Source organism: Drosophila suzukii, chromosome X (genome assembly GCF_043229965.1).
Source record: "Drosophila suzukii chromosome X, CBGP_Dsuzu_IsoJpt1.0, whole genome shotgun sequence".
NCBI classification, from domain to species: domain Eukaryota; kingdom Metazoa; phylum Arthropoda; class Insecta; order Diptera; family Drosophilidae; genus Drosophila; species Drosophila suzukii.
Window position 1 is genome coordinate 28550362 of NC_092084.1, and position 22009 is coordinate 28572370.

General features: G+C 35.9%; 1 protein-coding gene and 1 long non-coding RNA gene across 8 annotated transcripts in view; one reads left to right on the forward strand and one right to left on the reverse strand.

The window, feature by feature from the left end:
• zyd (sodium/potassium/calcium exchanger zydeco) overlaps positions 1 to 22009 on the reverse strand; it is a 67004-nt gene that overhangs the window by 16524 nt on the left and 28471 nt on the right. For 5 of the 7 annotated variants that reach the window (XM_070997218.1, XM_017088807.4, XM_036819991.3 and 2 more), the window contains exons 3-5: positions 6527 to 6700; positions 6262 to 6449; positions 6004 to 6190 (exon numbers count right to left, since the gene is read on the reverse strand). In XM_070997218.1, the coding sequence (XP_070853319.1) occupies positions 6004 to 6190; positions 6262 to 6449; positions 6527 to 6700 (549 nt within the window). Of the gene's footprint in view, positions 1 to 6003; positions 6191 to 6261; positions 6450 to 6526; positions 6701 to 7768; positions 7919 to 22009 lie in introns of those variants that run through there. The other 2 variants (XM_017088808.4, XM_017088806.4) reach the window with 1 other exon arrangement.
• Positions 1841 to 2539, forward strand: LOC118878184 (uncharacterized). Its single transcript, XR_005014715.3, has 2 exons — positions 1841 to 2205; positions 2373 to 2539. It is a non-coding gene; the product is annotated as an uncharacterized lncRNA (long non-coding RNA).

Consider the following 22009-nt stretch of genomic DNA (forward strand, 5'->3'; position numbering starts at 1 on the left):
AGAATATATATACTTTATGGGGTTGAAAACGTCACTGCACTGACATTATGCGGGCGTTTTTGTGGTTTTCTTCCATGTTTAAATTTTTGTTTCCACAACACTTTTGCACGAACCCCGCCAAAGATTAAATTTCTTCTTCTTTGGGCCGCGGCTAACGGCGTTCATCGAAATTCACTCGCTAAATCTGTTATTTCCTTAGCTCGTCTAAGTACCGCGCTGAAATTCAGAGCCGACGAAATGCGTTAGCCGCGTATTTACCCCTCGCTCCCTCCTGTGGTTAGCTCAAAGTTTTCGGCGATGTGATCACTAGGCTTTGTGAAAGTGGCACCATCATATTTCCAACAGTACCATGTAGGGTATCGTGACGAAAATTTTGTAGGGTATGACGACTTAGTTTTTGTTTGGTATTCGCTAACATTATATCGTTATTTGTTTTATTTCTGCAGCCGATAACTAAAAAAACAATTCATTCTTGTTAGCTGTTGTGAACTAGAAATTGAACAACTTAATTTGTTCAATTTAAGCCCAGAGCTGAAGAGACATTTTTTAAGTATACAGTTAAATTTGTAATCCATTATTGTACATTTTTAAACTTTCTTGAAGAAAAAATAAATAATTTTCACAACTTCATAGAGTTTTAGTGTGTATTTATCAGTTCGTCACCATACCCTGCAACTTATAATGTGAAAATAAATTGGTTTTCGCCTAGAGCTGTAGAAATTAACTCCGCTGAAATGTTATCTGCTTTTATTATTTTATTTTTTTTTATACCCTTGCAGAGGGTATAATGATTTCAGTCAGAAGTTTGCAACGCAGTGAAGGAGACGTTTCCGACCCCATAAAGTATATATATTCTTGATCAGCATCACTAGACGAGTCGATCTAGCCATGTTCGTCTGTCCGTCTGTCCGTCCGTTTCTACGCAAACTAGTCTCTCAGTTTTAAAGCTATCGGGCTGAAACTTTCCCAAAAGTCTTATATCTTTTGCAGGTAGTATATAAGTCGGAACCAGCCGGATCGGACAACTATATCTTATAGCTCCCATAGGAATAATCGGAAAAAAAAATGTTAAAAAATTATATCTTTGGTGTTTTTTAACATATTACCTCCTTTCCTTGGAAATAACATTTTTAAATTAGTTTTGAATTTCGAATTAAATTTCATCAAAATCGGAAGACTATATCATATAGCTGCCATAGGAACGATCGGAAAATTGGTGGGAAAATAATATGAAACAAATTATAGCTTCGGTGTTCCTTAACATATAACCTCCTACGCTTGGAAATAACATTTTTTAATTAGTTCTGAATTTCGAATATAATTTTATCAAAATCGGACGACTATATCATATAGCTGCCATAGGAACGATCGTAAAATTGGTAGGAAAATAATATGAAACAAATTATAGCTTCGGTGTTTTTTGACATATTATCTTATACTATTGGGAATATCATTTTTTGTGTTTTTAAATTTAATAATTATAGCTGCAAGGGTATATAAGCTTCGGCTTGCCGAAACTAACTTTCTGCGGCAGAGGTTCGGCGTCGCAGAGCAACATAAATCAGTGCAAATCAGAGAAATGTCACGCTTCAGCGAGCTGCGCGCGAACTTCCCAGTCGTAAGTTGCGGAACGTGTTTTAAAAAAACATAGTTCTGGGTCGTACCTTTTTTACGCAAAACAGCACGCATGCAAATTTTCCAAGGCAAATGTGCGTGCTGGATGCATTCTATTGCGGTGCCTTCTAGAAGTGTTTCAGAATAATGCATCCAGAAGCATGCCCAAACACCCGTCTCGGGAACGTATTCCGAAAGAATTAGTTCTGGGTCGTATCTTTTTTACGCAAAACAGCACGCATGCAAATTTACCCAGCAAAATGTGCGTGCTGGGGGCAGTCTTTTGGGTGCCATCTGGGTGTATTTCAATATAGTGCATCCAGGTGCATTTTAGTGGGAATGTAAAAAAAACCAAACTCAAACCCGAAGGTTGCCGATGCGCATTTTTTTACAATCGTCTTTTTTCGGAACTGTTCTCTTGACAAACAAATAATAAAGACAAAAGGGAACATGCAAGGAAGCGAGCGGTTTTTCTTGTCTCTTGCATTTCTCGTCAGTTGCATTTTTAGTTCTGAAAAGTGAAGTTCGTGCCACGTGTTTTGAAAAAGTTTGTTGCTTTCTGCCACCAATTTTACATCAATATTTTCACAGGTAAGTAAAGTGTAGATAATTTAGTTCAATATGAACACAATAAAAATGTATTAAACAAATAAAATAATAACTATTTGTATGTAAATTGTACATACAAAATAAACATATTGTATATTGTAATGTATATTTCAAAATATATAATATTCAATTTGCTTTATATTTTTCAGAATCGCAAAAAATGAATGGGCACACCAAGGACTGAACTGCGTAAATGACAAAAGTACATAAACAAGAAGGAAGCACCAAAGCACCGTACAGAAGGGGAGTTACTCCGATTAAAAATTAGTTGCGTTTTTGAATATTGAAATGAAAATAAATATGAAATTGAAATCCAGTTTTATGTATTCCTGGGGAAAACTTCCAGATATTTGGTTTTTGAATGCTTCTAGGTGCATTCCTGGGTACATGTTACAGGAGCATTAAAAAAGAATACACCCACAATGTGTTTAGTATGTTGCTTCCAGGTCCATTAAAAAAGAATACACCCAGAAGGAGTTTAGTATGTTGCTTCCAGGTGCATTAAAAAAAATAATACACCCAGAATGTGTTTAGTATGTTGCTTCCAGGTGCATTAAAAAAGAGTACACCCAGAATGTGTTTAGTTTGTTACTTCCAGGTGCATTCCAGATATATGCTTCCAGAAGCATGCAACGGGTGCATTCTTTTTTGTCCCGCACCCGTGTAAAAAGAATGGACAGACTCATCATTTCCGGAACACCTTTTTGATGCCATTTCATAATGAAAGAACGCATGATGGAATGCTGTCATTTACGACTGGGCAAGGCTACGGAATTTAAATCTGAGATCCTTATTCTCTATATTTGATAGTTTCCGAGATATAAGCGTTCAGATTTACGATTTTTGGAAATTTGTGGGCGGTTTGTGGGCGTTAAAGTGGGCGGGGCACACTTTTTTTGGATCAATCGATTGTATTGACGAGAACAATACTTTTTAGATAAAATGCTTATTCTAGCACTAAAACTGTAGGAGCCACAGCTTTGGGCGGCTTGTGGGCGTTAGAGTGGGCGTGGCACATTGCTGCGCTTCTTGCGCTGCGTAAGAAGCTCAGGAATCTGCATGCCAAATCTCAAAGGCCTAGCTCTTATAGTTTCCGAGTTTTCAGCGTTCATCCGGACGGACGGACAGACGGACATGGCTTGATCTCGGCTACTGATCCGGATCAAGAATATATGTACTTTATGGGGTCGGAAACGCTTCCTTCTGCCTGTTACATACTTTCCGACGAATCTAGTATACCCTTTTAATCTACGAGTAACGGGTATAATTATAGTTTCGGTCCTCTCCGACATATTATCTTCCACTCTAAGGGATATCATAACACATGCTTAAGGATCTTCAGGCTGCGTTGACCAAATACGAGGGTTGCTTTATACATTTCAGGCCTACTATTGAAAAAGCGAATATTTATCATCAAAAGTGGTTTTATTTTTTTTTCAAAGTATTCCAGCCGATTTATACACTTTTGCGCTCAACCCAATGGTCAAAGCACTTTTTCCACTTCGATTGGGACACCTCCAAAACATGGTTTTTGAACGCTTCAACGAAAATCGTTGGACTCAGTTTTCCTTTGATGTGCGGGAATAAAAAGATGTCATTGGGTGCTAAGTTAGGCCTGTACGGCGGATGACCCATGAATTCGACGTTTTGCCCGGTCAAAAAGTCGCTGTTTGAACTGATGTGTTGGAGTTCGCATTGTTATGGTGCACAATGATCCATTTTATCTTGTTCCGTTTTTGAATTTCTCCGAAGACTTCAGACAGAATTGACCGTCAATCGTTGCTCAAGCGGAGCAGTCGCCACAAGACCAGTGTTGCCGAAGAAACAGGCGACCATTTGCTTCAAAGTGATTTTCCACGAACAACTTTCGTTGGATTTGGTTCGTCTTCAAAGAGCCAAACGGTCGATTGCTATTTTGTTTAGGGCTTCTAAACGACTTTAAAAACACTGCGATTGACTTTTTTCACAATTTTTTTGCACCAATCCACACAAGCCTTTTTTTGAGCGATTGTCAAGTTGTTCGGGATCGAACGAGAACAAACCTTTTTTACGGTTAGGTGCTCATGCAATATCGAATGTATGTTAATGCCCAAGGATGTTTATCTCACGGTATGTCAAATGACGATCTTGCATTATCAGTTCAGGCACGGCATCAATGTCCTCTGTAACAACGACTCCTTTTAGGCGACCTTCACGACCTTTGTACGAGCGAGCGTCGGCCACGATTGAATTCATTAAACCAGTTTTTCACAGTGCTATAGGATAGTGACTCATCGATGCACTCTTGTCTTGTCTCGACGTGGAGTACTAAAGTTGTGAAAAATTATTGCACGAAAATATTCACGAGTTAATTCCGTTTTTCTGCCGAGGGAAGATTCTGATTAATCGTTAATCGATATCGAACGTGATCACACATGCAAAGGTTGTATGGAGCTTTTATCAATAAAAGCCCAAACTTATTTTGGGAAAAGGCTAATTAGTCTTAATATGGCTACACACAGAAAAAAAAAAGCGAAGAAAATCAAGAACATTTTTCATGATTTGACAACTATCCGTTCGCTATGTACCATTCATAAAAAACGAACGCCGCGTGGTCAAATCATAAACATTTAGGTAAATTTATGAACGCGTCAGTGAAAAATGCTTCGACAGAAATGTGGAAAACACCGTTCTTAAATTATCAACACCATTCATAAAAACATGTATGTAGGTCAAGGTACAAGTACCGCTGCTAGAGCGTCCGCTTCTGACACATGGTATCACAGGTTCGAGTCCGCGAGAAGATGGTTGTGAATTGTAAGTTTTATTCAAATATTATTTCTAATGTTTCTATGTACGTTTAATAATAAAAAGCGTCTTTGTAATCAATAAAAAATCCAAAATATATTAAATTCTAACGATACCAAAACAAATGTAAAGAAATTAAATAAATCTCTAACAGGCGTCCAGAAAAACTAGCATATATCTCAAACCCAAAACCCTAATGTTTCAGTAAAATTTTATGAACGAGCGTTCATGAATTGTCACCAAACGGGCTCTTACGCACTGTTTGACCCCGTTTATGTTTGATTTTTTTCTGGGTGTAGAGGTGACATAGACCAGAGACTTAAATAGCAGCCCTCGTAACTAACCGGCAATAAGAAAAATAGATTCTTTAATAACAACCAATTCTTTGGAACAATATTACCGATTGAATAGTTAGAACCTGAAATATACTATTTTATTCTCGGGGTACCAAAAGAGGAATTTTTAAACTTTAAACGCGGTTATCTCGCAACAGTGCTTTTCAATAAATGGCTTTGAGGTGGCTAAAAAAAGAATATTTTGATATTTTAGACCCAAAAAAAAATTTTTTCTACCCTTGAAAAAACACTATTTTCAAACCGCTGCCTTTTCCGCTGTAATACCAATATCCAAAATTCATTCGTTTGGCGACAAGATAATTAAATAAACTAACTAACTTTTTAAAATTTTTTTTTTCAGAATGGGTTGTCTAGGAATCGTGTCCAACGCAAGGCTCTTGAAATCGATCTGCGTCCGGCAGTTCGCCTTTAACTGCGATGTTATTATTTTCTTTTAACTTTTTAAATTTAGAGAAAAGATTGATATTTGTTTCTATATAAAAATCGTAGAAATCTAGCTTTTTGTAGTGGTTCAAGTGTATATAACCCATTAAAAGCACGTAGCCACTACCAAATATTATTTCTTAATATTCCCATATTGCTCCTTCTGAAGTTGACATTTATTATCAAGGGGCTTGAAATCAGGAATAACACTTACCTTTGGCGCACTTTTGGAATGTTTTGTCGAAATACATGACCGCCAGGTAGACGGCGTAAAGGGAAACCAGGATGAGTGCCTCGTACCACTCGACGCGCTCGTCGTGCATAACACAGATGAGAATGGCCACCGTGACTCCGTAGGCAATGCTGTCCCGTGTCAGTGGCCACCAGTCCAGGGGTATGGTCTGGATGTGTGGAGACGATTAGAGGATTATGCGATTAGGCGTCTTGGGCACCGAAAGAGGACTACACATACCATTCCAGCTCCGATGCCGCAACAGGCGGCCACCGCCAAGATGTTGAATACCGCCGATCCGACGATCGTGCCCACTCCGATATCGCCCTCCGTGATGAAGGTGCCTATCACGTTAACAAACAGCTCTGGGGCGGAGGTGGCCGCAGCCATGAACGTGGCCCCCGCCACATCATTGGACATGTTGAGTGCTAGTTAATTGGTTAAAATATGTACTTATGTACTAAATATTCATAGGAGTTCAATTCAAGGAACCCGGTGGACCCACCTGCACATATTTTCTCAACTGCTGGCACAAAGTACTCATCACACACTACGGCTAAGGCTACAAATAAATATAAACTGGCTATAACATGAAGTACAACAGCACCGGACTGCCTTTGCGCCTCCGAGAACAGGTCTCTGGGGAAATCATCGATGGCGGGCTGAGTGCAATTGATATCTGCGAAATATTACAAGATAAAATGTATGTTACTGATTGTCAACTTGAAGGCAATTTTTTTGCATAATTTTATAACTTAACCATTTATCACTTAATTTTATAGTATACTTAAAATTTGTGCAAAGTCCTAATTAAGTTTTCTAATTAATTTCATACCAGTCTTATCCTATTACGATGTAGAGCACAATAATATATATTGGTAATTCGCTAATTTTAAAGTCACTACGCTTCGCAAATGGGTAATAAAAAGGTACACATTTACATCTTTTTTCTTATTATACATATATATATATACTGTATACAGTTCACAAAGTAAAAGATTTGACCTCTTAGGTATCTTTTTATGAATTTTAACTTAAAAAAAATTAGTCCCAGGATCAATAATTCAGGTTTAAGATTCTTAAACTTTTATTCACTAAATAAGTTTCCGTTTGATTTTCTTTTCTCATCACTTTAATATAGGTCGTCCTTACAAGCACAAATATTTTTTTTTTTGCTTTTTACTAACACTCTTAGCGCCGAATATTTTATTTAGTTTATTTTATGTCAGAAGTTACATATTTTACGAACGAAAAATCTGTACAGTTTCTGCTATAACACAGTTCCATGAAAAACTTGTTCCAAAACTGTCGTTTTGAATGTAAATAGAACGATGTTTTAAGATAATAGTTTTTAAGTAGATAAAACCTCCTATATTATTGAAAAAAAAAATTTTTCCGAAACTGCAAATAAACACAATGACAAAAGTTAACAAAACTTTGAGAGTTAGAGCCTTAACGTATTTTGCAACAGAGTTTCAAATGATAATAATAGTTCTGAGTTTTATTTATTTATTGTACACTGTTGCCAAAAGTTTAAAACTTAAGGTACAGGGAGGAATCGGCCATAGTTGCTAAGACTTTCGGCCGGTCTGAGTTCTATTTTATTACTGATTATAGATAACTGATAAATGATTTATAAAAATACGTTTTGGAGCTTCTTTATAAGATTTGTATATATAATCCATATTTTTAAACCGTATGTATAGTTAAACTTTGAAAATGTATAAATTTCACTTGTTTTGCGCACATTTCATGCTGCTAACGCCACAATGTTTAACCCCACAAAAAATGAATTTCAATCAATGGGGGAACAAGAGTCTCCGAGTCACCGAATTTTCCCGAGAGCCTCGTCTTTCTTTTTCTGTCTATCACAAGTCGGAGTCTCAAGCGTCGGTAATGAACTAAACCAGCAGAGCTGCAAGAAAGACCACAAGACTGGCGATTTGAACCCAGAACCTGACACCCAGTACCCCGTACCCCTCACCCCAGGAATCGAATCAAAACATGAACCGTAATGGAAACTGCACGAGATACAGGCACAATTACACGAGATACCACTACAGATGCAACCACAGCAGCAGGCGACAGATACAAATACATCTGTTGGGCCGTAACATATACCGAATTAGAACCGAAACAGAAGCCGAAGCCTCACTGTCTTATTATCTATGATACGACGTGCTTGATCATCGATCAAGTATGCGACGATCGGCAGCGGAAACGATAAATACGCCTTTGATGTCATCAAATTTAATTGCAAAACAACAAAGCTGAAGCCGCACGCTGAAACCTCATCCGAAGCTCGAACTGAAATTGAAACCGAAAATTATGTCAAGTGCTAAAAACAGATCCTCAAGCGGAAAACTAAAAGCACATCAACACAGGAAAAAATCGGAGATTAAACTTCAAGTCAATAGTAGCTTTTAGTTTCTACTTTTATATTGCCCATTTTAACTTAGATGTCAAAATGCACATGAACACAGAGATATATGATGTACAATTTTATCAGTGGATTTTAAATTGTATCAAAATAGGACGACTACATCATTTAGTTGTCATATAAACGATTGAACAATTTATAGGTAATCTACCGAAAGTGAAGATTTACTCAATTTTTACGGATTTGGGTAGCTAATTAAAATGGTACTGCCATACTACTAAATATCAACAAATGTTTTTAGTTTGTGTACTTTTTTAGAGGGTATATTAACGTTTGTCATTATTATTGATATTAAGGAAATAACTTTTATAAATGTATCGATGGGGTGCCAATGTACCTTTTATAAAATACCAAACATTTTTTAAATTTCGATTTAAAAATGAAATGCTTAAAAATTGTTTTAAATTTATAAAAGTTCACGGAAAGTGTTAGGAACATTATTTTGATTTTGAGCTTTAAGTTTAGATCATCGTTTGGTTTCGCATTTTACAAGTGAGTTTTTTTGTGTGCAGAGCACCTGAGTTGGGACCCCGTGCCAAAAACAATATGGGATGGACCGACTTAAAGTCACAAATTGAAACAATAAAAGCTGACCAAACCCAACGGGAAAAGGCATTTACAAAAACACTCATAATATGAATCGATTGAGCGGCATAAGTTGATAGAGACATAGACATCGTCATAGACATGCCGAGCAAGATACGGACATAGATACATACAAATACATATATAAAGAAGCACAGTGCAGGAAAAAAAACTTTTGTAAGCAGTTTCTATAACAAAAACATTTTTATGCAATTCCTACAACAATAGTGTAAATCGAACCTATGTATGTAGCTATAAACCTTATAAGTTCTCTCAGAATCCACATCGAAATTAAGGAGCAAATGTAAATGTAAGTAAGTAACAGTGTAATAAGTTGGCCCAAGCCTGTAATCAGTCAAGCATATGAAAAGCTTTTGTACGTCTGAACTAATCAAACAAATTGTGTTTTCTCGTATTGTTCAATAAAAATCATCGGACTGTAGGTTTTTTTGCTCGTCGATTAACACATGGGTTAAGCGATTGACATTAAAAGTCAAAAAATTTTTTAATGAAAGTTGTCTGTCCGTATGAACGCTAAGATCTCGGAAACTATTAAAGTTAGAAAGTTAGGATTAGGAATGTTGACTTTAAGGATTCCTCCACTGCTCTTGATTTCACCTTGAAAATAAATATTGATACGCTCTTTTTAAGGAAATGAGCAACCTCCAGCTTATGTCCTTCTTAACAAAACCTGGCATTTGTACGTTATTTATCTTAAGAAAAAGCCATTTAAAGGAGCATCCACCTCCCAAAATTGTTGTTCAAAAAATAAATATAGGTAAAAACCCGTATGCGAGGAAGATGTTATAAATACTTAAAAGGTTTAAACGGTTCTAACTTGTGAAAATTCTCGTGGCGTCACTGCACTTTGCGAAATTTTACCAGCTTTTGTAGCATTAATTAAGAACTTAAAAACGAAGGAACATTTAATACTTTTTTATTTAAAGGAATTAAAAAGAATAGTCGTGGCCCCGCCTTTTTTTAAATTTTGTTTTGTCCTTAATAAAATAACAAAACTAAATTTTCAAAAATTTTGTTATTTAATGAAATTGCAAATTTTGTTATTATAACCATTATAATTCTTGATACAAAACTAAACAAAAACTTTATATCAACGTTAAATACGTGAAAGGATATTGTAACATAATTTTTAAATATTTAATAACCAAAATGCATACTTTTTTTGTAAGATTGCATCGAAACTGAAACTTACAAGAAAAAAATACGGGAATTATGCATTATAACGTAGATTTCTTAAAAATTAAGTTTCAGAAAAAGTCCGCATAACTGCACTTTTATACTAAGTGAGTTTAATGAAAATTAAAAACTTTAACTTTGAAAATTAAAATTCAATTAATGTTTTTAGTTTTTTTGAACTTAGAAATTACATACGACTATTCGAGATCAATACAAACAATATCAAGGTCACAAACACAAGTTAAAATCCCGTCTGATTGGACTTTATCTCAAAAACTGAACTGCTTTGTTTAATTTTACACTTTATGGCAATTTTAACTTTAAAGAAAAGTAGGCGATTTAACAGCGCTAGTTATTAAAAAATATCTAACCACTTTTAAAAACTACTTTTGGCCAAAAAGGGCTAAAATTCCCCACTGTGTACTGTTAGCCCACAATAGTCCCTATTCAATTTTCTTTCCTGAATGGAAATCTCATCTTTGATCAATTTGCTAATAGCAATGAAATAATAATTTGGCGCTGCAAACATTTCACATGCTAGCATTCAAATTTTATTTAGTTTTGCGTTGTTTTCCATTTTTTTGGAGCAACTGAATTTGCACGTCCTCTCCCGTTCTCTATGTGACCAAAAATCAGACGAATACCTGTCAATAAAACTAATTTTAGTTTAAGCTAAAAAATCATCAATAATTGGGACGCTAGACATTGCGCTGCTCAGGAAGCCCAAAAATCGGTATGTTTAATTCTAACATTGTAGCACTTACATTTTTCGAGATCTCAGCGTTTATACGGAAAGACTAGTTCGACTCGGCTAGTTCGACTCGGCTAGTGATCCTGATCAAGAATATATATACTTTATAAGGTCGGAAACGCTTCCTTCTTCCGACGAATCTAATATAAACGGGTATAAAGACAAATGGTGGCTTTTGTATTCGAACTTGCGTCGTTTCGGTTTCTAACCAAACGCTTTAGCTGTCTGCGCTAAGGATACAGCAGCTCGGCCGCTGACAAGTTCTAAAAATGAATATTTCGGTACGCAGAGCATGCGAAAACAAATATATATATTTCTTAGAGGAAAACATTCTTATTTTGTTGGGGTAAGTTTTATTTTAGGCTTAGGGTATTAATTGGTTTTCGTTAGCCTATTTGTATACCCATGCAGAGGGTATATTGATTTCAGTCAGAAGTTTGCAACACAGTGAAGGAATTAATTCTCTTTATATTTTATTATTTCGAATAAAATTAAAATCAAATCGGACGACTTCATCATATAGCTGCCATAGGAACGATCGTAATTAATGTAATACATAGACCGTTATATTTCGTTTTCGGTAAACATACAAGGAAATTTCTTATTGAAAAAAAGAATCTTAATGTCGACTTTCTAATATAGAGGACTAATTTTATTTTGAGTGTATAAATATAGCTATAAAAAGGAACGAAAACGCATATGCAGACGAAGATTGTGGGATACAGAAAGTCGGAGTCCGGGGTCAATTGAGACAAACGCATTTTGTAACCGTCAACCCGCATAATGAAATGATGCTTAATAAACATTTACAGCGTTCCCTAGTTATAGGTAATGACCCAGCGACAGGGTGTGAGCAGAAGAGAAAGAGGAACGTTTATGATAATCAATTAAGCGTGGATAACAATCAGAAAAACATAGAATCAGTGTTAATTAAGTTAACTTTAATTGAATGACGGACGCATAAACGGTAATACCATATCGAATTCCTGGAGTTTCGGAAAATTTAACTCTCTAAATGTGGGAAATAAATTATGAATTGAAACTTTGAACACAAATTAAATAAATAAATGAAGATAATCTTCGAACAACGGCTTCATTATTGATCCTCGAGTCTTTGGAATTATATGCTAGTCAATTCAAATAGTTCTAAAACTATAGTTTTGTACAGAAATAAATGAAATTTGAAAACTAAAATCGGCCTAAAACCTCAATTTTAAAATAGTTTTCCAAAAATGTAATCTTACTCCTTATCGCGATTTTTCTTTAATAGAGAGAGTTATTTTGAGTTTAAAGGTACTTTTTAAATTAAATTTGTTTTCCACCGCTAGCTTCTCCACCGCTTTATACAGCTCAAAGCAGGTGCTTTAAGATCCCTCTCAAAACGTCCCACCATCTGATATAGATGTCAGATCCGGCTAGCTCCGACTTATATACTACTTGTAATAGAAATAAGAGTTTGCGTAGAATCGGACAGACGGACGAACAGACGAACATGGCTAGATCAACTCGTCTCGTGACGCTGATTAAGCATACATATATTGCAAACTTCTGACTAAAATCATTATACCCTCTGCAAGGGGAGAACAAAAAAGAACGCTAAAGTCGAGTGCCTCGACTATCAGATATCCGTTACTTATGTGGGCGGCACGCAGATTTAAGCTTTTTGGGCGTTTGAGTGGGCGTGGCAAATTTGTTTTATGTCAATCGATAGGTTGGTAGAGCAAAACATTTCAATTTATTTTGTTCTAGCCTTAAAACTTCAGGAGCCATTAGGTGGCTTATAGGCGTTAGACTAAGCGTGCTTGCGATGTCTAAGGAATCTTCATCTGAAATATCTCTAGCTTTATAGTTTCCGAGATCACAGCGTTCACACGGACAGACGGACAAACGGACATGGCTATCGACTCGCCTAGTGATGCTGATCAAGAATATGTATATATACTTTATGGGATCGGAGACGCTTCTTTCTACCTGTTACATACTTTTCCCCGAATGGAATAGACCCTTTTTTCTATAAGAGTAAAGGGTATAAATAGCACTAACAGTTCAAAACATAACGTGTTATATTTTTTAATTTCAACAAATTGTTCAGCCTTCTTCCTTGAACGCCATGAGGAAGTAAAGCCTCAGGAAGGATGTAGGAATCATCAAAGGACCACGGCCCGCAAACACACATAAATGTGATATACACCAGGCCTTGCCCTGCTTCTTTCTGGTCAACCAGTGCAGTGCCTGGTCATTTCAGGTTATTCATATTTATATTGTACAGACTTTCTTTAATTCAAATCAACTTTTGTAAGTACCGTTTGTAATGGAGTTTAAAAAACAAGTGTAAAGTGTCATTTAAGTCACAGAGGTCAAATGTTCTACATTTCGGGCAAAAAATGTGAAGTCTTTTTAGTTGATAAGAATGATTTGATACACTACTATATGTTTTAGAATAAGTAAAACTAATTATGAAAACATAATTATGTTTTTATGTTAATTATTATAATTAATAGTTAGTTACGAATTTAAAACATATCATTTTATTTATTTATTGTACTCTGTTGCCAAAAGTTTAAAACTTAAGGTACAGGGAGGAATCGGCCATAGTTGCTGAGACTTTCGGCCGGACTGAATTGTAATTACATGTTTACTTAATAAGTAGAAATTTACATATGAATGGGAAGAGAAGGAGATTGACAATTTAAATGAGTTGAAGTAGGTTAGCTGATTTGAGAAAGTTGAGGATTTGTTCAAGATTTTCATATGAAGGGTTAATTAAGAGATCAGATAGTTTTGTATTTAAGTTACTAGGTCTATGTGTTTGAAATGCGGTGCAGTCGTTAAGGATATGTGAGATCGAGATGGCGTCTGTGGTGCAGAATCGGCATTGGCTGTTTATTGGCTGGGAGAATCGGTAATCGTGTGTCAGTTTTGTGTGTCCTAGTCGAAGCCTGATGATTTTAGTAATTTCTTTCCTTGGCAAGCTGCAAAGTTGTGCGTTTTTGGCGTATTCGTTGATGCTTATCATCTCTGGGTTAATGGCTTGGTACCAAGGAGATGCTTTCTGTTGTAGGTTTGTAATATTTTTAAGTATATTCGTTTTTAACAGTTTGTTAAAGTCCGTGCGGTTTAGATTTGGGATGGAAATAAGGGGTGATCTTGTTGCTTCTTTCGCCGCTGTGTCGGCGCATTCATTTCCTTTGATCCCAATGTGACTAGGGACCCATAGCAACATGATTTTTGGGGCGAGTTTTATGATTAGGTCTCGGATCGATGTAGTGTAAAATGACATGTTGTTACAATTAAATACAGCTTCCAAGGTTGACAGGGAATCGGAGCAAATGCAGGTTTTACCTCTTTTCTTCTCGGCTATTCTAACAGCTTCCAGAATTGCGATTGCCTCTGCTGTGTATACAGAGGAGTAGATTGGTAGGACAGCTTGCTTGACAATTTCTTCTTCTGTGGTGACTGCTAGACCTATTATTTCTTTGTTTTTGGAGCCATCAGTATACAGGAAGGAAAATTTCTTCTTTAAAAGGTTGTCTTTGATGTCCAGGAACTTTTTTAGGTAAACATGTTTGTTGGTAGTAGATTTTTTTGCACAGCTTAATTGTATGTCTACTAAGCTTTCGTCCATAAGCCAGGGTGGTTTTATTGACTTGGTCTTCTGAGGAGCTTGGGTTGGGATATCGAGGTGTTGGCAGCTATTAATGCATTGGTTGATGGTAGAGTTTCTGTATTTTTTATTTTTGTTTTTGGAGATCCGTTGTAAGATTTGGTTGAGCGGGGTGTCTTTGGTCTGAAGGATAGTGTGGATTGATTTTGCTTTTAGGTATTCGGTTCTATTTTCTATTGATTGGATGTTTGCTTCAAGGTAGAGGTTATTTGTTGGCGTAGAGCAAAAGGCTCCTAATGATGTTGGTAGTGCGGAATTTAGTAGGGTTCTGATTGGTTTTAGGGTAGATTTCTTTGACGTGCCGTATATAGAAAGGGCGTAATCTATCTTGGAAATGCATAGGCTTTTTACGATTTCGATTAAGGTATGTGGGTGGCTATTGTATTTTCCGCTGGATAAGCATTTTATTATGTTTAGGGACTTGTCTATTGATTTTTGTAGTTTCTTAATGTGGGGCTTAAATATATATCTGTGGTCAAAATGTAGTCCTAATAACGACAGTTCTGTAACCGTTTTGATGGTCGTTTCTTGTGTTGATACCTGGCATGAGCAGGCTCTCTTCCTGCATATATGAATGTGCTTGCATTTTGAAACAGAGAGCATTGCTCCTGATTTTTGGCACCAAGCGTTAATTTCGTTAAATAGATTGTTCAAGTTGATCGACACATTTTTGTCTCGTTTTAAATTGATAAATATGTTAAAGTCATCGGCGTATGCTGTGTGGGAAAGGTTTTTGTGATTGTCTATAATATCGGATAATAACCGAGAGTGGGGATCCTTGCGGTATGCCGTTGTGTAATGGTTGTACCGTTGACGTGCTATTGATGGCTCTAACTCGGATTTTTCTATTAGACATAAAATGTGACACGTAGGTGGTTTTAATTGGACCACAGCCCCATGCCGAGAGTTGGTTAATGATTGTGTGTAGCCCTATTTTTTCAAAGGCTTTGGCAAAGTCTAGGGATATGATTGAGAGGTGTCTCTTTTCGTTGAGGGCTCTGTTGATAAGAGCGTCAGCGTAAAGCAGACAGTTCATAGCAGATTTCCCTTTTTTAAATCCGAGTTGTCGGCTATTTAGTAGTTTGTTGGATGTTGCAAACCACCATAGCCGTTTCGATATTATTTTATCTAGTGTTTTTGACAAGCAGGGATTGAGGGAAATAGGTCTGTAGGATTCTGTTAAAGTTTTGTCCGTACCTGGTTTGTGTATTGGGATAATTATGCTAGATTTGTAGGTTTGAGGAATGTGTGAATTTAGGATGCTATTGAAGAAATTTATGATTCTCATTTTGACCGGGTTTAAAATTGTATTAAATTAACAACGTCAAAACTAAAATTATTTTTTATTTTTCCATTGAACACAGCAATACACTTGACTCCCTATATACACTTAAAAACAACAAAGAAGTGTGTAGTTAAATGCCTCTACGTTCATATACTCGTTACTCGTCACCAATTTAAACTATAAACTAACGGACCGATTTTAACCATTCCTGGCACGCATAGATTTTAACAAATTAAGTAAAATAAAAAACGACAATTGAAAAAATCCTCAACAATGTGGGCTCCGCATAATTTTGCTATTTGTGGGCATGTCATTCGCCTGAAGCAAACATAATAAAAGGGATTATTCAAAATTCATCTCAGCGAAATACTTTTATGTAACAGGCAGAAAGAAGCTTTTCCGACCCCATAAAGTATATATGTATATACTTGATCAGGATTACTAGCCGAGTCGATCTAACCATATCCGTCTGTCTGTCCGTCCGTATGAACGCTGTGATATCGGAAACAACAAAAGATTTAAAGTTGAGATTAGGCATGCAGATTCTAGAGATTATTACGCAACGCAAGTTTTTTTTAGCAATGTGCCACACCCACTCTTACGCCCACAAACTGCCCACAGAACAGAGTGCGCGGCTAAATTATTCTATTGAATAATTAACAATTTAAGCAATTTGTCCTTTTTCCCCCTCTATCTCTTCAAAAAACTCAATAACAATTTAAATTATCTAAGTTCGATTATGTTGATATAAACTTTATTTTGCTGAAAAACAATGGTAAGGGCGCGGGAGGGGGCTTCTCGCTCTTTGCATTACCCCTCTCTCTAGTCTAGCCTGCAGTGCATTCACATACGCGAAAAAGAAAGATAAGGAAGATCCTTTACCCAGTGCACCCAGTTACTCGAAGCACTTAAGGGCAGTAAAAAGACCGAAAATTTGTGCATTTGAGCTAGGCTATTGAGATTTGGCGTGCAGATACCTGAGCTTCTTACGCAGCGCAAGTTTGTTTCAGCACAGTGCCACGCCCACTCTAACGCCCACAAACCGCCCAAAACTGTGGCTTCTACAGTTATGATGCTAGAATAAAAATTTTAACTGAAATGTATTGTTCTCATCAATACCCATCCATTGACCCAAAAAAAAGTTTGCCACGCCCACTTTAACGCCCACAAACCGCCCAAGCCTGTGGCGCCCACAATTTTCATGTTAGATAAAAAATTTTAACTGAAATGTATTGGTATCGTCAATACCTATCGATTGATCCAAAAAAATTGGCCACGCCCACTCTAACGCCCATAACGCTTATTTCTGTCTACCGTGGCGCATTTTAATCTCGCTTTGCTGCTTACATATCTCCATTTCCCTTTGGTCCCTTTAGCTGAGTAGCGGGTATCTGATAGTCAAGGTACTCGACTATAACGTTCTTCCTTGTTTTTAATTTAAAAGCTGAGTAACGGGTATCTGATAGTCAAGACACTCGACTATAGCCTTCTCTTTTGTTTTTAATCTTCACTGTTCTAATACTTCTTAACTTTACACTAGATCCGTCCTTAAGTATGTAACAGGTAGAAGAAAACGTTTCCGTATGTCCGTACACAGAGAAAACTATCTAAGAACATTGTTCTTGAAATGAGGACATTATTCTTGAATTGAGGACTTTTGTTCTTAAAAACCGTGTAAGTACATTTTGGTATCAATATAAGAACGAAATGGTGAGAAGATAAAACTTAAATTGAGTTTATTTAACAACTTTTTGATAAGTATACACAAAGGACTGTACTAATAGTTTATTTGTACATAAAATGTACTTAAATACTGCCAATTCAACTTGATACGAGCAAAAGACATTTTCAGCTTAAAAATATCGTTCTATTTTTTAAACCATTTTCAACTCAGATGAGAACATCAGAATTTTCTCTGTGTATGAACGCTAAGATCTCGGAAACTTTAAAAGCTAGAATGTTGGCACTTGGCTACAGATTCTTGGGCTTCATGCGCAGCGAAAGTTTGTTTGTAACGCTAAAGCCCGTCAAGCTCCCACATTTTTAAATATTTTGTTAAAAAAAATCATATAGGATTTAGTTTTTATTTTAAATACCCTTATACATGCCAAAAATTATTCAAATCGGAAAATTCATTAAAAAGTTATAACCAAACAATAATAAATAACCTCAATAGAGTGTGAAAATCCGATGCTTAAGAAATTTCACAAGCGCCACCTAGGTATCACGTTATGTGGAGTGTTTGTGAAATCATGTAAAAGCCGAAATAAATGAACGATAGATGGCGCTTTTTTGTTAGCTGAGTAACAGGTATCTGATAGTCGAGGCCGTCGACTCTTCTGTTGTTTTATATTTATATTTTGTAATTTATAAATTAGTTTCAATTATTATTTCAATTTCAATTCGAAAGTAGACACTAAAAGTGTGTTTACATCGTGGATTATGATGAAAACACACTTTTAGTTTCGAATTGGAAGTGTTGAAGTAAAGGAGAGAAAAATAAGTTGATAATTGAGAGATCCAATTGGAACCATCTACGTTACATCACTGGCAGGGGTCTCACATTAGAAATGCTTATATCATTTTTGTTAACACATTTTATTTCCGTTTTATAATTTAAATTTTATTTCGTTTTCTTACCTTTATTTTTAACTACGACAACTGAAATGCTTTTGCCAACATTTACATTTTGCTTATACTTTTCATTTAAACTTTATTATTTTAATTTCGTGTTCTTAAAAATTTAAAAGCCGTTCTCGTGTTTTGGTCGTACCATCACTAAAACAACGAGTGACATCGATATCGATATCGACACGCCGATATAACAACAAGCATGTGTGCAATATATCGGGCAAAATGACGCAAGTGTGCTCCAACGGCTTATTATTTTCAAACCTTGTGAAAATGTAATCTCATTCCGCGTTTTTAACAAAAACTATTAGTTTTACAGAAAAATTGTATAAAACATAAATTACTCATTTCTTTAATAGCTTTCATTTCTCCATGGCAAACGTTTTGATTCAGTTAATATATTTGAAGATATTTACGAAGAACATGATCCCGTTATTTGCGCCAGCTTTGACTATTTTTCCCGTAATCAGGACCCCAAATAACGTGGATATTGAAAGTTTGAACGAAATCGGGCGTTGGAGCTAAACGGAGTTCACCCGTCAATAAATATTTGTTACATCGGATGTTCGGACTTATGTAAAGAATTTCGGACTTTAATTTTGTTTATTTGGAAGGAACATTTATTGTGAGCTCTTGACCCACTGTGCACTGGTGATAATATCGATATACGTATGTATGTACACTGTACATAAGTACATATGTGGGGTGCGATTAGCGGAATAACGCTGCGGAAATTGTAAAGACTTCGCTTATGTTTGTTTGTCGGTGTGTTTGTTTGTCACCTGCACAACTAAATTGCAAATGATTTGCTGGAGTAAATTTGTGGATATTGTAACTTTCTTTTTAATTTTAGAAATAATTTAGCCGTATTTGTAGGTCGAGAAAAGTAGTTGGAGTGGACTGTGTTAGAAAGAGCAGTTAGAGTGGACTGTATTAGAATATTTATGTAAATATACACTCGCAGCTGGAACACAGTAAGAAATAGAGAGTGCAAATCTTAAGGAAAAATTTTATGATCAAGAATTTTTTACTGAGGCTGAGTTATATTTTACTCACAATTTGAATTGAAAGTATATTTAAGAAATATTTTAGTTGATTAGTAGCACCGAAAGTGTACAATTGCGGGCAAAGGAAACTGGAATATTGTCGGGCACAAATAACGGAATTGAAATACATATGTATATTCAATGCCGTTGCGTCTGATTAATCACTTTTGGATTTAGACAATATATCATACGGAAAGTTAGTCGAAATTGGGTTCGAAAAACTGGCTGTATATCCGGCAAATTATAGTAAGTGGAACTTATCTGGAGCGGTTCAAGCCTGCTGAGAAAAATCAAAGGAAACTCCAGGAGAGGAAAATCCAAGATTTTGAAATCCGGCTCGAAGGACCAAAATGTTGGGGCGGGGTGGCTTGATCGCTGAAATAGATGAAGTCCCAAGAACGAAGGGTTCGCAAAAAACACGGTGGTATTTTGGGGTTTTTTACGCGACGTGCATAGGTGTTTATTGGTACACTTGGAAATAAGAACTCGTTAAGCCTAACTTAACTCCAGAGCGGAGCGGAGACTTAGGGGAGAGATAAAGAGGGAGAGAGGACGGCAGTGCGAGCGCGCGAGATGTAGACATCTGGATAAAACTGCCGCTCTACACTGCCTCCTGAAATCAAACGCCCTTTTGACTTAAACACTTACATTTAAGAAACACTTTCTAGATTAAAGAAAAACTTTCTTGATTTTAGAAAAAATATCATTGACTTGGCAATAAAAATATCCTTGACTTGGAGATACAAATTGTTGTACTTGGGTAAAATATATTTTAATGCCAATTTTTGAAAATGTAGGGTTAATTATACCGTTGCAGAGGGTATGATGATATCAGTCAGAAGTTTGCAACGCAGTGAAGAAGAAGTTTCTAATACCAAAAACTATATATATTAATTATTGATCAGTATGAGTCGAACTTGCCATGTCCGTCTATCCGTCAGTCTGTCCGTCTCTACGCAAAATAGTCTCTCAGTTTTGAAGGAAAGCTTCTCAAAAGTCGGTGGGGTTTGACATATTAACTTCTACTCTTGGGAAAATCATTCCTTTAATATTTCAGAATTTCGACCAAACTAAAAAAAAAAGGACGACTTTATCATACAGCTGCAATAGAAAAGGTGGGTTAACTAATGTCAAAATGATACAAAGACCGTTATATTTTATTTTCGGTAAACATACACGTTACTAAATTAAAATGGATCGTTATCTTAAAATTACTGTGATTAGTTTTTATTTTTCTAAAAATCGGAAAGCTCTATACATACAATTCTCCCACGGGAACGAACTGTAAGGGTATAGCAACTTTGGCTGGCCGAAATTAGCTTCCCTTCTTGTTTTATTTATTTTTAAAATAATAAATGTGAGGAACAATGAAATACCGACGTAATTTTTTAGATAAATAAGAAGAACAAAGTGTAACATGTCACTCTGGCTGAGAACCTGCTTATTACGTATCCGTCTTGTTGTGACAATTGTTTTATAGAAAGACTTAAAGCCCATCCCCACTCAACATACACAAAGAGATCGGTACAATTCATGTGTGTACCCATATGTAAGTTCATTTCGGACCATAAGTAAGAAAAATCAGTGTGACAATGCGTTTTAATATGACTTTTGTGTTTCGTTTAAAGAAACATTTTTAGAACGAACTCAGCTTTATGGCTTTTGTGTGTGTATATCCCCATTTGTAGTTAGTTAGTCTTACTTGGTGCTGTCCACGTATATTCTGGAAGCGGTATTACTTGCACCTAAGCTAATAATTCAGCCAGAAATAAGGAGCTGCATTGGCTATCAAAAAAGGTCAAACTTTTAATTAAGCATTACCAGTGTTGTAAAATGATTAAAATAAAAAAACCATTCTGACGGTGTTGTGAATGTGGTATTTTCAACACCATATACTGTCACACTATAGAGCACAATAAAAAAACCATTTTAAGACGAACTTTTACTTTAGAAGTTTCCTCTTTCCCCACACCTCTTTCTATCTGAAATGATACAGTAAATTGCGACTCAATATAACAAAAATCGATAAGTCTTTCAAAAACGAAAAACACTTGGATTTAATTAATATAGACCTTCTTCTTCATCATTAATTAAGATGTAAGGGAAAAAATTATTTTAAGGCAAACTTTTTCTTTAAACCGCTACCGAAATTTCCTCTCCCATACATACTCAAACATTATATACACTGACATGCTGTAGTAAACATACCCTACGGCTGTGACCACGTCAGAGCGAGACGAAGATCTCCATAGCGGAATTAAAAGCAATCGGGGATTTAGTAAGGGGGTATATAAAAAATATAAGCAAAATGATTTTTGAAAAATTCTTTTTGCAGTTACTATTATTTTTGTTTGGAGAAACTTTTTGCATCAATAAATTTAAGTTTTCA